Source organism: Chaetura pelagica, unplaced genomic scaffold (genome assembly GCF_000747805.2).
Source record: "Chaetura pelagica isolate M959 unplaced genomic scaffold, ChaPel_1.0 scaffold90, whole genome shotgun sequence".
Lineage (NCBI taxonomy): Eukaryota > Metazoa > Chordata > Aves > Apodiformes > Apodidae > Chaetura > Chaetura pelagica.
Genome location: NW_009953496.1, coordinates 1,184,378 through 1,196,390, shown reverse-complemented (window position 1 = coordinate 1,196,390; position 12,013 = coordinate 1,184,378). Strand labels below are relative to the sequence as shown.

The 12,013-nt window shown below is 33.8% G+C and overlaps 1 protein-coding gene across 1 annotated transcript in view; it reads left to right on the top strand.

Moving 5' to 3' along the window:
- Positions 1 to 12,013, top strand: part of TBC1D32 (TBC1 domain family, member 32) — an 84,657-nt gene that overhangs the window by 19,961 nt on the left and 52,683 nt on the right. The window contains exons 17-22 of the mRNA XM_009999205.1: positions 1,810 to 1,892; positions 3,595 to 3,733; positions 4,422 to 4,509; positions 6,112 to 6,230; positions 6,836 to 6,952; positions 10,857 to 10,945. Coding sequence (XP_009997507.1) covers positions 1,810 to 1,892; positions 3,595 to 3,733; positions 4,422 to 4,509; positions 6,112 to 6,230; positions 6,836 to 6,952; positions 10,857 to 10,945 — 635 coding nt within the window. The remainder of the gene's footprint in view (positions 1 to 1,809; positions 1,893 to 3,594; positions 3,734 to 4,421; positions 4,510 to 6,111; positions 6,231 to 6,835; positions 6,953 to 10,856; positions 10,946 to 12,013) is intronic.

Sequence of the window (12,013 nt, the reverse complement as noted above, 5' to 3'; positions counted from 1 at the left end):
GGAAAGAGAACCCAACAGCTTTTTTTCCTGTCAAATGCTGTAGGCTTTTTATATGATTGGAAAAACTAAAAATACAGTTACAGTGTAAACTGAGGTAGAAAATGTAAGGAAGATAGAACATGAATAGAAGAGTCTTAAATCACCAGCTTATAGGTATTTCTCATTGCTATTATATGTGACTATTATCATGAAAGCATCCATTTTGATTGAAAATAAAATATATTGCTTACAATCATAATTTTATCACAGTAAACTGTTTCTCATCAAAGAATGTTGGTTTTTAAAGTTATGTTACTTGAATTGGTAACTGTTAAGTTTTTATTGAATTAAGGTGTTTCATTCACTTGACTCATGCTGTAATTTACATAGTTTAACAATCTGCCTTTTGGCACTTTTGTAATGTGTAACTAGTCAGTCTTACTTGAACTAAGCTCTTACTCTATTTCATTTTTATCACAGGCAGACTGTTAAATGCTTTTGATGGGCATTTCCAGTTATTTGCTCTAAAGCACCACAGCATTTGCACATGCACAGAAGACTTCTTTACACATTAAAATCCTTTGTCATGTTATAGAACATCATTTAGGCAACTTGTTTTGACACATACAAGATAAGTAGGCTCAATGTGTTGGAATTAAAAAAAATATCAAAAACACATGACATATTTAACTGACAAATTGCCATTTCTTCCCATCAGCTTTGGAGGTCAAATTGAGACTGATGTGAAATTCATTATTTCAGGAATTGACAAGTTAGTACAAGAAAGTGACATTTTCAAATCTACCATCTTGATTACTTTTTAAATTATCTTCTGTCATTGTTCAATTTTAAAGTATCTGCAATTTATATAATATTCCACCATTTAAAGTGTAACAAAACAGTTGTCTTTGGTGGACTCTATCCAAGCAATAGTGACAGCTTTTTAGTGGATAGCCTGGCAGTTTGTTCGTCCTATCTTATACAGCTGCTGGAGTTTTAAGAGTGATGGAGAAACAATATTCCCAGATTCTTTTGGGATTCTGAGACAAAATTTGTACAAAAGGAGAACTTAACAGATCCAGAACAACAGTCCAGTTTAATAGAATAATCTTTAGCGGATTTATTAGATTGTTTTTATAAGAGAGTAAATTAATGGCTGTTTACTTGCATTTGAATGATGCAATATGCTTTTTATCCCTAGAAACATAAAGCAACTTAGTCATTCATCTTAAATATGTAGCGTTTGTCATACCAATAATTTAGATGAGAAACTCGATCAAATATAAAAATGTGTATATGTATATATGAATGTCTCTAATAATATATATTAAAGATAATATATTTTATATCCTGACCAGTATAGATACATTTATATAATATACAAATACATAAAATTGGACAGAATTACTTAATACATTTAATATTTAGTTGTTGACTCCAGAAGCTTTTATTTCCGTTAACTGTGACAGAAGTGGAGTGTAAAGAGTTGCTTTCTGATTTTATTTGTTGTTTTTTTTTTTATTCTGGTTTTTTACTCTGGGAGTCTCCAGTTGAAAGGAAAAAGAAGGGTCTTTTTGTTTTCAGAATTTTAATAAACTTTAAAAAAATATTCTATCTTTGAAGTGTTTTATAATCCAGGAAGAAATAAAAAAAATAAGCTTTTCTGGAAACTATGCCAAATGCTAGGCTACAATCAACACTTTTTTTTTTTCTTTTTAAAAAATATATATAACAAGAAAACCAAGCAAGATCTGAAGTTTAAAAATGATGTAAAGAAATGGTAAGGAGGTATTTATTTGTTTGTTGTTTGTTTTTTCTTTTATTTCTCAGACGAGTTTGCTTTCAGAAAGAGTACCCACTCCTGTAATCGGTGCAAGCTCAACTTCATCAATAAATCTGGAGTCAAAAAACATGTAAGTTGATGCTTGATTTATACAGATGCACAAGTATGAACACACACTGCTACTTTGTGCACAGTTGAGTCATCTTATACCCGTGTGTTTTTTGCCAAAAACATAGGGGTAAATAGAGGGAGAGAAGTCATCCTCGCATAGGTCTCAGTAGAGTTACCAATTTGTCTTGACCTTTAAGGATTTTCTTGTTTTACAGAGTTGTTTAATCTATATGAAATTGACTTACAGCTGAATCTCTCTGATTACAGAAATTGGCTTGAGGAAAATATGAATTAGAAAGCATAAACTAAAATAGCTGTCAGAGTTTATCTTATGGCTTTGATATGTTAATTTAAAATGCTGTTCTGACTGGTATCTATATCTTCAAAATACTATGTAGCAGGATTGGCAGTGTTCTGGCTGAAAGCCTGGTGCATATTAAGTGAAAGGCATCCTTCCTTTTATGCTAAAACTTAATGTCCCTTTATGGATGTTTGTCTGCATTAAGGTGAGAAATACATAAATACTTGCAAGCCTGAAAATTTAGGATCATGTAGTTGTTAGTGCAGAACTAATTTAGTTAAGTAGATTCTTGTTTATACTTTACCATAAATTTTATGTATAATTTGTAAAATAGCGGTTATTACTTCAGTCTGTAGCGTTAGCATGTGAAGTGGTTATAGCAGTTCAAATCTAGTGGTAAAAAGAAAGCAAGGGATGCAGAGCTCTGGCAGAAGAGGCTGTAGCTAATTGCTACCACTGACATACGCTACAGTTTGCTCCTAGCATCTAGATTTTTTCATTTAACTACGGAACAAGATATGCTGATACATTTCTGGGTGAAATTTTGGCTTCTGAACATGACATGGCAGGGATTCTGCTGGAAAAGTGATTAAAGTTTGGGGTAACGATTGACTGCTATGAGAAAAGCTGCATGCTGCTTGCTTGTGATAGGAATCAAAAATGGGGAAGGAGAGGGAGAGAGAGGGATGAGATTCCGGTAAGGAAATGCTTTTAGAGAAACAAAATCACAGGAGAGTAGTGACAGCTGCAGGGATGGTACCTAGTCAAAGATGATGTAAATGTTTCAATTTTCTTTTTAGGGCATAGTGTATTTTATAGGGCAGAGGGTATCATCATACTTTATTCTTGAAATTGCTGTTCTTCCTGCCATGTCTAAAAATTATATTCCATGTACTGCTGTTAGTGCGTGAAACTATTGTGTATATATAGTACCTTATTTTCATAATTCTGTACTGATTTCTAGCAGGACCCTTTATCTCCTCAAACATGAGTCTTTGTTAGTTTCTCATAGTGCTTTTGCACTGGTGAAAAATTCTATGCTAGCTTTGCCAATTTGTAACTGCCATATTAACACCTGAAAATTGTTTGGTGTGAGATGGTAAGTCGTAAGTATGCTTAACGATGTCATGGGTCTTTTGGGTTTCCCATTACATGATCTTTCTATATTGTGGTCTTACCTAACTTAATTTTGCTAGCCTGAGTCGGAGGGTTTGTACAAAATACAGTCTAATGTATATTATAAGTTTCCCAAATGCTTTATTTCAAGTAAGATGGAGTAAACATATAGAGTAAATGTGGAATCCAGTGAATGAAGTGCTGGTTTGTTGTGGTTTTTTTTCACAGCTAGTAATAGTAGGTTTTCTTTTTTCCCTTGTTTTTTTACATATCTTTCTTAATTATTGTTTTACTACCTTTGCAGTTTGTTATGGGAAGAGACTTTGTTGGATGCTTTGCTAAATTTTTCTGCCACGCCCAAAGGACTATTTCTGCTTCATAGTACAGGTGCCATGAATGACTGTGTGAATTTTATGTTCAGCAGTTTATCAAAAAAACTCCAGGTAAGCATTACAGAGTCTATACACTTTTTATTTCTTTTAAGGACTATAATAAAAGAAAGAAGAAAGAACATAGTAGGAAACTAAACCCAGAAAGCATTTTTTTCACTTAATTTTTGCAAAAAATTAATTTAAAATGGAGCCCCTCATCTTTGATATTGGTGCCACACTGATTTAAGTTTGTTGGATGTTACTTATCATCAGAATGTCAGTCATATATTTAGTTTTTCTGAATTTTTACTTCAAAGTTTGAAATGACAGGCAAAATATTTCTCCTGCCAAGTGCAAATTTTTCTAAACCAAGTTTGTGGGTGGCGTTGAAATCTAGAATGCTAGATAATACTTGAGACGTAACAAAAAATCAGTAATATGCATTTTAGGAGAAAAGCGTTGCAGACATCCTACAGAATGTGTGGAAGAAAGAAAAGAATACTAATGTTTTAATTCTTTGTTGCTGTTACATGTCTCAACCATAGTATTTTGCATTTAAAAAGATACTTGATAAAGGTGTTTGTTTTGGAATCTGACCCTAGTAAGTTTGTAGAGGATAATATTTATGAACTATTCAAGGATAAATATACAGTGGATTAAATTTCTGTAAACAACTGTAGGAAAGATCGATATTTAAGAGATAATTTGAGAGTTTCATGCCCTCTGAATAACAAGGTGCTTTCCTATTTCATACTAGCAGACAAATGACTATGAAGAATTTGGTAACAGAGTGATTGTTACACAAATGGCAACAACACCAACAGGTGCAGTAGCTCTACAGAGTTCAGGTAATTTAAAGAATTATTATGTTTTAAATGGTTACATGCTGCAGTCTTGAATATTAGAAAAGGATAGTGAGAAAGCTATTTAAAAAGATCAACCAAATGGAATAATTCCGCATCATTAGCAAAGACTGCTTAATTGGCTATTGATTTCTTCTTGATGGAAATATATTCTTTCCAACTTTTAAGCCATTTGCTTACCTTGATGTAGAACTTTGCTGGTGTTTTGTTTGTTTGCTTGGGGTTTCTTTGTTGTTTCTTTGGGTTTTTTTTCCCCCTTAAATGATGCAAGATCTTTACTTAATTTGTTTGGTTTTCCAGAAGATTCCTGTACATTTATACATTTATATCTGTTACATAACAAGTTGGTAACAATTTGCAACTGTTTCTTAGTGATCTACAGATCAGAATTAGTACATGTTGATTTCTGTAATTTGCATGTACTGTTCCATGGTTACTGACTGCTCAAAGAGTTAGAAACTGCAAAGGCCTGAATGTTGTTGGTGCTCTTACACAATTGTGAAATGGAATTTAAATTGTCTGAGTTGAAGATTGTTTTCATATGTCAACCCCATACCATAAAGTCCCTTCAAGGTTTACTCTCAGACAACTCCACTGTTGCCATACCACCCAGCAGTCTAGGTAGTTTTGTTAAAACTAAAACCTTATCAATTAAGTAAAACTACCCTGTAAGTTGCTGTGGAAGTCAATGAGATCCAAAAGTTATAAATATTCTCTGAGTATCTAGAACTGGCTGGTATGTAATAAAAATGACTTGACTGAAAGACTGTCAGAAGGGCGGGCAACTTCTGCCAGTCAAGGAAACTGATTGTTATTGGTTATTATTTATGCTTCTGGGATCTTTCAGAAAACAGGGAGATCTACCTGAGGAGTACCCTATCTGTCCTGTGTAATGTTCTCAGCCAGGTTGCTGCTTCTGGCACTTGGCATCAAAGACAAATGGTAGACCAAAACCAAACAGCACTGATTTTTCAACCCTGAGAGCAGGTAGTGTAGTGTGTGTGAAGTTTGTATTCAGCCTGTAACTTATATTTGGAGATTTCAGAGTTAAATGGCAATCTTTCCTCTTCTACTTTAATATTAAACTTTTTAAATTCAGCTGGTAATGCTTCTCTTGAAGAGATTTTTTCAGTCCTTAGATTTTCTTTGCAATGTGTCTTTATTTATTCATGAGTTACAGTAAATCTCTCTTTTTAAAACCACAGAGCCAATACTAGCTAAGCCTTGATGATCTTTAAAGTCCCTTCCAACCTTAACCATTCCAACCTTAACCTTGATCTATAGCAGATAACTTCTTAAATAAGGTCAGCAGCTCATTTACATGGAAGATATATAAATATCATCCTACTCTAGTATTAAATAGCCTTTGCAAATAGTATTTTAGATTGAATATAAGCAGACTGCTGCAGAAAGGTAGTTTGAGTAAAGGATTGAGAATAGACGGTCTGACTTGTGAAATTTCAGCCCACAACATAGAGAATTTTAAGAATCTGAGTTAGAATTGTGGTGTAGAATGTTTTTTTAATAGGAAAATAATTTTTCTGGTATTCTTGTGATTCTCGTGATTAGAATAAAAATTTGTTTTAGGCTTTATAAAGGCACTTGTAGCTGAATTATGGGCTCTTTTGGAGTGTGGAAAAGATGACATGAGGATAACCCAACCCAAATCTGTGCCAGTTGACCCTATTGACCAAAGCTGTCAGAAGGTGAGAAATTACTGTATCTTATGTATTGCCATGGAAAAAAACAGTGCTTTATTTCAGATAGTGTGATATATACCTGTCTGTAAATATTTATTGTGACTATACCTGCTTCTTGGCATGTGAGGCAAAATTAGTGTAATATACTAGTCAAATGATGACTGACTGAAAGGATTCTTGTGTTGCACATCAAGTCACAACTCCAAGGGTCCACTATGCTCAATACAAAATAATAAATAAAAATCCTGACAAAAATCCTGTCATCAGTTCTTGTGTCTGATTACTGTAGAAAGACCAGAGTTATGTGCTTTAGAGTATGTTGTGTCTTAGATTTTAGAATTATGTAATAATGAAAATACTGTAATTTTTGAAATGACTTGTAAAATCTGTTAGATAATTAATATTTCAGAGACATTACTGCCCTTTTAGGTTACATAGGCATCTGCCAGGTTTTGCAGTCTTGTTTTGGGCTGCTCTATTCATGTCAAGTTCAGCCTACAGAGAAAGATACAAACAAGCTTAAAGTAAATGGCAAATAATTGTTGACATTAATTTTGTTGTACTTAACTCACCAGCATTATCTTTTGTCTCCCTTTTTTGTCTTTCTCTAGTCTTTTCTGTCTCTGGTAAACTTGCTCACTTACCCTGCAGTTTTTGAGCTCCTTAATAAACAAGATATACCAAATAAACCAATGTATTCACTCCGGGAGGTACCTACAGGTATTATTGTAAGTATAGTTTTTATTTTGAAAGAAAAATAAATACTTCCGTGAAGATGTTTTTCCTGATAAAATGTTGTTGTAATAATAGAGTAAGGTTTTTCTTCTTACTGAAAAATGTTGAAATGTTGTTATATACAGCATGAGGGCAGTATATGCACACATCACTTCATGTTAACCTAAATTTTAATTTTTTAATCCTAAAGGTAATATAGAATGTGATGCCTACTTTAAAGATCATCTTTCCTAGCTTGTGTTAGAATTGTGTTTTTACATTAAAAAAACAACAAAACATAATCCCCCTCTGTGCATGCAGCTACATGCAGGAAAATGCTGGAAGATATCTGTACTACTATTTTATGTACTACTGCTCTATCACAGCATCTGTGGATTTACACAAAAATTAAAAAAACAAACTAACAAAAAACCTCAGGCTTTTTTAATAGCACAGATGATGCACACAGAAAATAAATCGCTAATTGGAAAAGTTACTGATTAAGGCATATTCCAGTCCTAAGAAAAATAGTATTACTATTTTTGTATTTAGTATTATTTCATATTAGTTTATGCAACTGCAATCCATTAGATTTTTTTCTCATTTGTAAGACGAGCAAATTTAATCTGTGACCCTGAGTGGCAGTTAGAATCAGACTTTTTTCTAATGAGCTAGCACACAGAATTGCTGTTGTGTTAACGTGTTTAGCACAGGCTCTGTATTGGTGGTATTGTAAGTTGTTTAAACAGTGTATCACAATAGCTTAAGTTTGGAATGGGGTTTTGTAGTTCTTGTTTTGTAATACTGTTTTGATGATCAGGAGGAAATGGGAAGTTTAATTTTTCCAATCCACTCGATGCTTGTGTGTCCACTGATGGATAGTTCTGTTCGGTCATGAAGTTTTCTGAGACACTGGGAACACGGTAGATGTACTTCGAAGGTGGTGCATAATTGAGAGCTTTCAGACTGGGGTAGATCTTAAATTACTATTTTAGTTACTTTTGAAAGCCTATATTGTTTTGGCTTTTGAGGCACTTCAACATTTTGATGGAATTCCATAGTTTTCCAGAAATAATGATACTGATCATAGAATCAGAATATGCTGATTTGGAAAGGATTTGGAAAGGACCCATCAGGATCGTAGACTCCAACTCTTGTCCCTGTGTAGGGCACCCCAAGAATCACACTGTGTGCCTGAGAGCATCATCTGAACACTTCTTGAACTCAGGCAGGCTTGGTGTTGTGACCACTTCCCTGGGGAGCTTGTTCCAGTGCTCAGCCACCCTCCAGGTGGGAAACCTTTTCCTGTTATCAAACCTAACAGTTACGGATGTTTTGGATAGGGTTTGTCACACTTAACTACTGTGCAACAATGGATTCTATAAGCCCAAACTAGACATCCAAGATTACAGATGTCCAGTACTTCCAGTACCTGGGAGTGCTTACAAAAAAGCTTTTGGCAACAGCATGTATTGAAGAGCAATTGAAAATGGTTTCAAACTGGAAGATGGTAGAATTAGGTTAGACATTAGGAAGAAATTCTTCATTGTGAGGATGGTGAAACACCGGAATAGGTTGTCCAGGGAATCTGTGGATGCCCCCTCCCTGGAAGTGTTCAAGGCCAGACTTGATGGGGCTCTGCGCAACGTGGTCTAGTGGAAAGTGTCCCTTCCCATGCAGGGAGGTTGGAACTAGATGATCTTTAAGGTCCCTTCCAACCCAAACCATTCTGTGTTTCTATGTAGTTAACAGAAGGGAAATAGTTGGTTAATCTAACACCATTTTAACATAAAATGAGTAAGTCTGACTCAGAAAACTTCTAGGCTTGAGCAGAAATTTAGATTTGTTATAGACACATTTTTGGGCAGCGATTGCAGAGAGCTAAAGATAAAAGATTTGACCAGGTGTAACTGTAGCTAGAAAGCAAAGTAAAAGCAGTTTTGGTGCCACTAGAAGATTAGCTTAGAAGACAGAATTGCTTTGTGGGCTTCATTTTACTGTATTTTGGATTCATGTTACATTGCCAGAGAATCTGACTTGTAACATTTCTGCCAAACTATATTTGATAATGTACAAAACTTAATCCTCTTTCTATGCCTTCTGTTTCTTAAATACACAGGATTTAAGCATTATTTTTCCTTCTTTGTATCTTTGGCTAACTAGCTGTGTCATTCACTGAACAGATTATCAATTGGCCTTTTTTACTTGTAACTTGACTCATCAGGTTTTTATTTTGTGCCCTTATGAAAATTTTTCTTGATAAATGTCAGATTTTTAAATTTTTTTTTACTCTTCTTGTCATATAAAAATGGTTTATAAAACGGAGCAGATGAATCAGGGTCCTTCGGCCTGCCTCTACTATTCCTTTGAGAGGTTCTACAGTGCACATATAGAAGGGAATCTAGCTTGGAAGGTACCCTCCAGATCTGTAGCTTTGAAAGACATGTTAAAACAGGTGAAATGCTTTTTCGTTTGTTTGTTTTTTTCAGTGATTATAGAGAATCTCACATTTAGATGGTGTATTTTAGGTATTTAAAGTAGATGGCATCCTACCTGTAATATTTAAGCTATGTTTTGTAGTTGAGCAGTGCAGATCTGTCTGCACATTTTTCTGATCAGACTTTTTGTTGGGCCTTGTTCATTATCATCCTTCCTAATATCCTGAATTAGAGCTTGGTCTGCTTTCTCAGTAGTTCTCTCTCTGCACCTGCTCTTTCTACTTTCTTGCAGGCTTCAAGCTTTGGTGTTTGAGATGAGAGGAGGTTGTTGCCAGGGAAATATCCCTTGGCATTTAACTCTTTATATGTGCAAGTATCTAAATAGCCTTTAACTCCAAACAAATCAATTGCTTTCATTACCAATTTTATGAGCAGCCTTGACATCTGAGTTGAATTGTTTTATGTGAATATACTGTGTGGAAAAAGTGTTCTTCACAGCACTCTCCCCTACTGCCCAGAAAAACCTAATAGGGAAAATGTGGTTCTACGGTATTTTAAATGAGAGTGCATTTTATAAAGACAGTTTACTGTGACAAGTTCTAGATTATTTTTTTTTTTTTTACTACTGTGACTTTTGCTTATGGTATTTAATTTTTCTCTATTGAAAACCAGATCTTCTGTTGATTTCATGAAAGTTTGGGTCCTAATTTCTCTCATATCATATTGAAATGACTTACTGATCTAACCAGTTAAATAACCCTCTGTGGTCTCTGGGACTATGCTTAAATGTGGAAAGAAGTTTGGATTTAATCCAGTTTAAATAAAGCCTATAAGGACTTTGTAGTTAGCACAGCAAACTGACACAATAACATCAGTGAATATTTTAATGTATTTTTAAGTCTTTTAATGAAGTTATTTCTTTGGAATCAGTTTGGGTAAGCAGTGAACCAAAGGGAAAGATTATTAGGTTGGATTTTTGGATGAACTGGGAAGCTGTCACAGGTTGTCGACTGTTACATGAGATGCTGTAGGATGAAAGATGTAAGCTGCAACATTCAAGCCAAGTCTTGCTACATTGAGAATGATTGATTACCCAGTGTTAGAAAGAGGATTCTGCTAAAGGATTTGCTGTTTGTTTCATTAAGATTGATGTATACACATTTCAAATATACAGTAAAAAGTTTAGCATGTTTGCTGTGGTTTAATTCTAAATAAGAATTAGGATATGTGATACACTAGGATCTTCTTGTATGTTCAATGATTATATTTTTTTAACTGGGAATTTTTCCCCCCTCACCCTCGGTATGCTTTTGTTTTGCCATTGACTTTTATGATGGAAAGCACCTCTACCTACAGAAATAGTTTTAATGTGTTTTTTAATAACAGGTTTAATTTTTTAGGAAACATTCCTATGAAACTATTGTGTGCATAAAATATAAAATATTACATGATTTTTTTGTATTTTGTTTTCCTTTGGCAGGATATTATTGACAGGCTTATAATTTTGAATTCAGAAGCTAAAATTCATTCCTTATTCAATTATGAACAATCACATATCTTTGGTCTGAGGTAAGATGCTCATATTTTATTCTCTGGTCACATTAACTAAATAGGATGTAACATGCTTGGATGTTTTGCTTCTGATAAGATAACATTGTTTGGGTTTTATTATGCATGAAGGTGAAATTTCCCCTTTTTTAACATAGGAAGATTAAATGAAAAATTACCTAGAAAATGAGAATAGCAAAGAGTCTAATCTTATTACCTGTAAATGGATATATTGTAATATGATAAGCAGAAATTTCATGTTGTTATTTTGCCCAGTTGATTCAAAAGTACATGTGGTATTTCCATTGTTGTGCATAAAACAAAAACTGCACTGAAATAATAAAATAAGCAAAGTATTTTTTACCATGTTTATATCAGTTTGGTTTATCTGGTCTCCTTGTATGTATTTTTTTTTTTTTCATGTTTTGGTTTCGCTATCACCTATTTCACCAAAAAATATTTTGAGAAGGAGGTTACCATTTAATCACAAGTATTTCTAGTACCTGAAGAAACACTTAAAATATGCTCACACTTTTATGCTCATGGTTTGTAATATTACATGTTAGTGTCTGCATTTTTTTCCTGTTTGCCAAAGTTGAATATGTAAATCATTGAATTAACTTTATTTTTTTGTGAATGTATTTTGTGCAATTGAAATGAAAGATCTGCATTGTACTTCATAGTGTGGAAAACCTTTATAACCTTGCTTGGGTGAGATATAGCCCAATTGATCAAGTACTGCAACGTTAGCTTTCTGCAGCTGTATTTGCACTTTGATAACACAGTAAAATTATGAATGACTATAAATTGCAGTATCATTTGTTGATAAGAATGAGCATTGAGGAGATGAACAGTGGCAGAATTTGAAGTTCAGAGGCATACGACTGTGTCACATAAATTGGAAATGCTTTTTTGGAAGAAATCACCAGTAGAATAGAAATAAGAAATAATATTTGAAAAATATTATTCTTCATTTAGCATTATACTGACTCCATAAAAAGCTTGGTGGAACTCCCATTGATTTCATTAGGGATAAAGAAAAGTGAGATGTTTTACAGTTTAAAGTAATTGTTTTGTTTTAGATTGTGT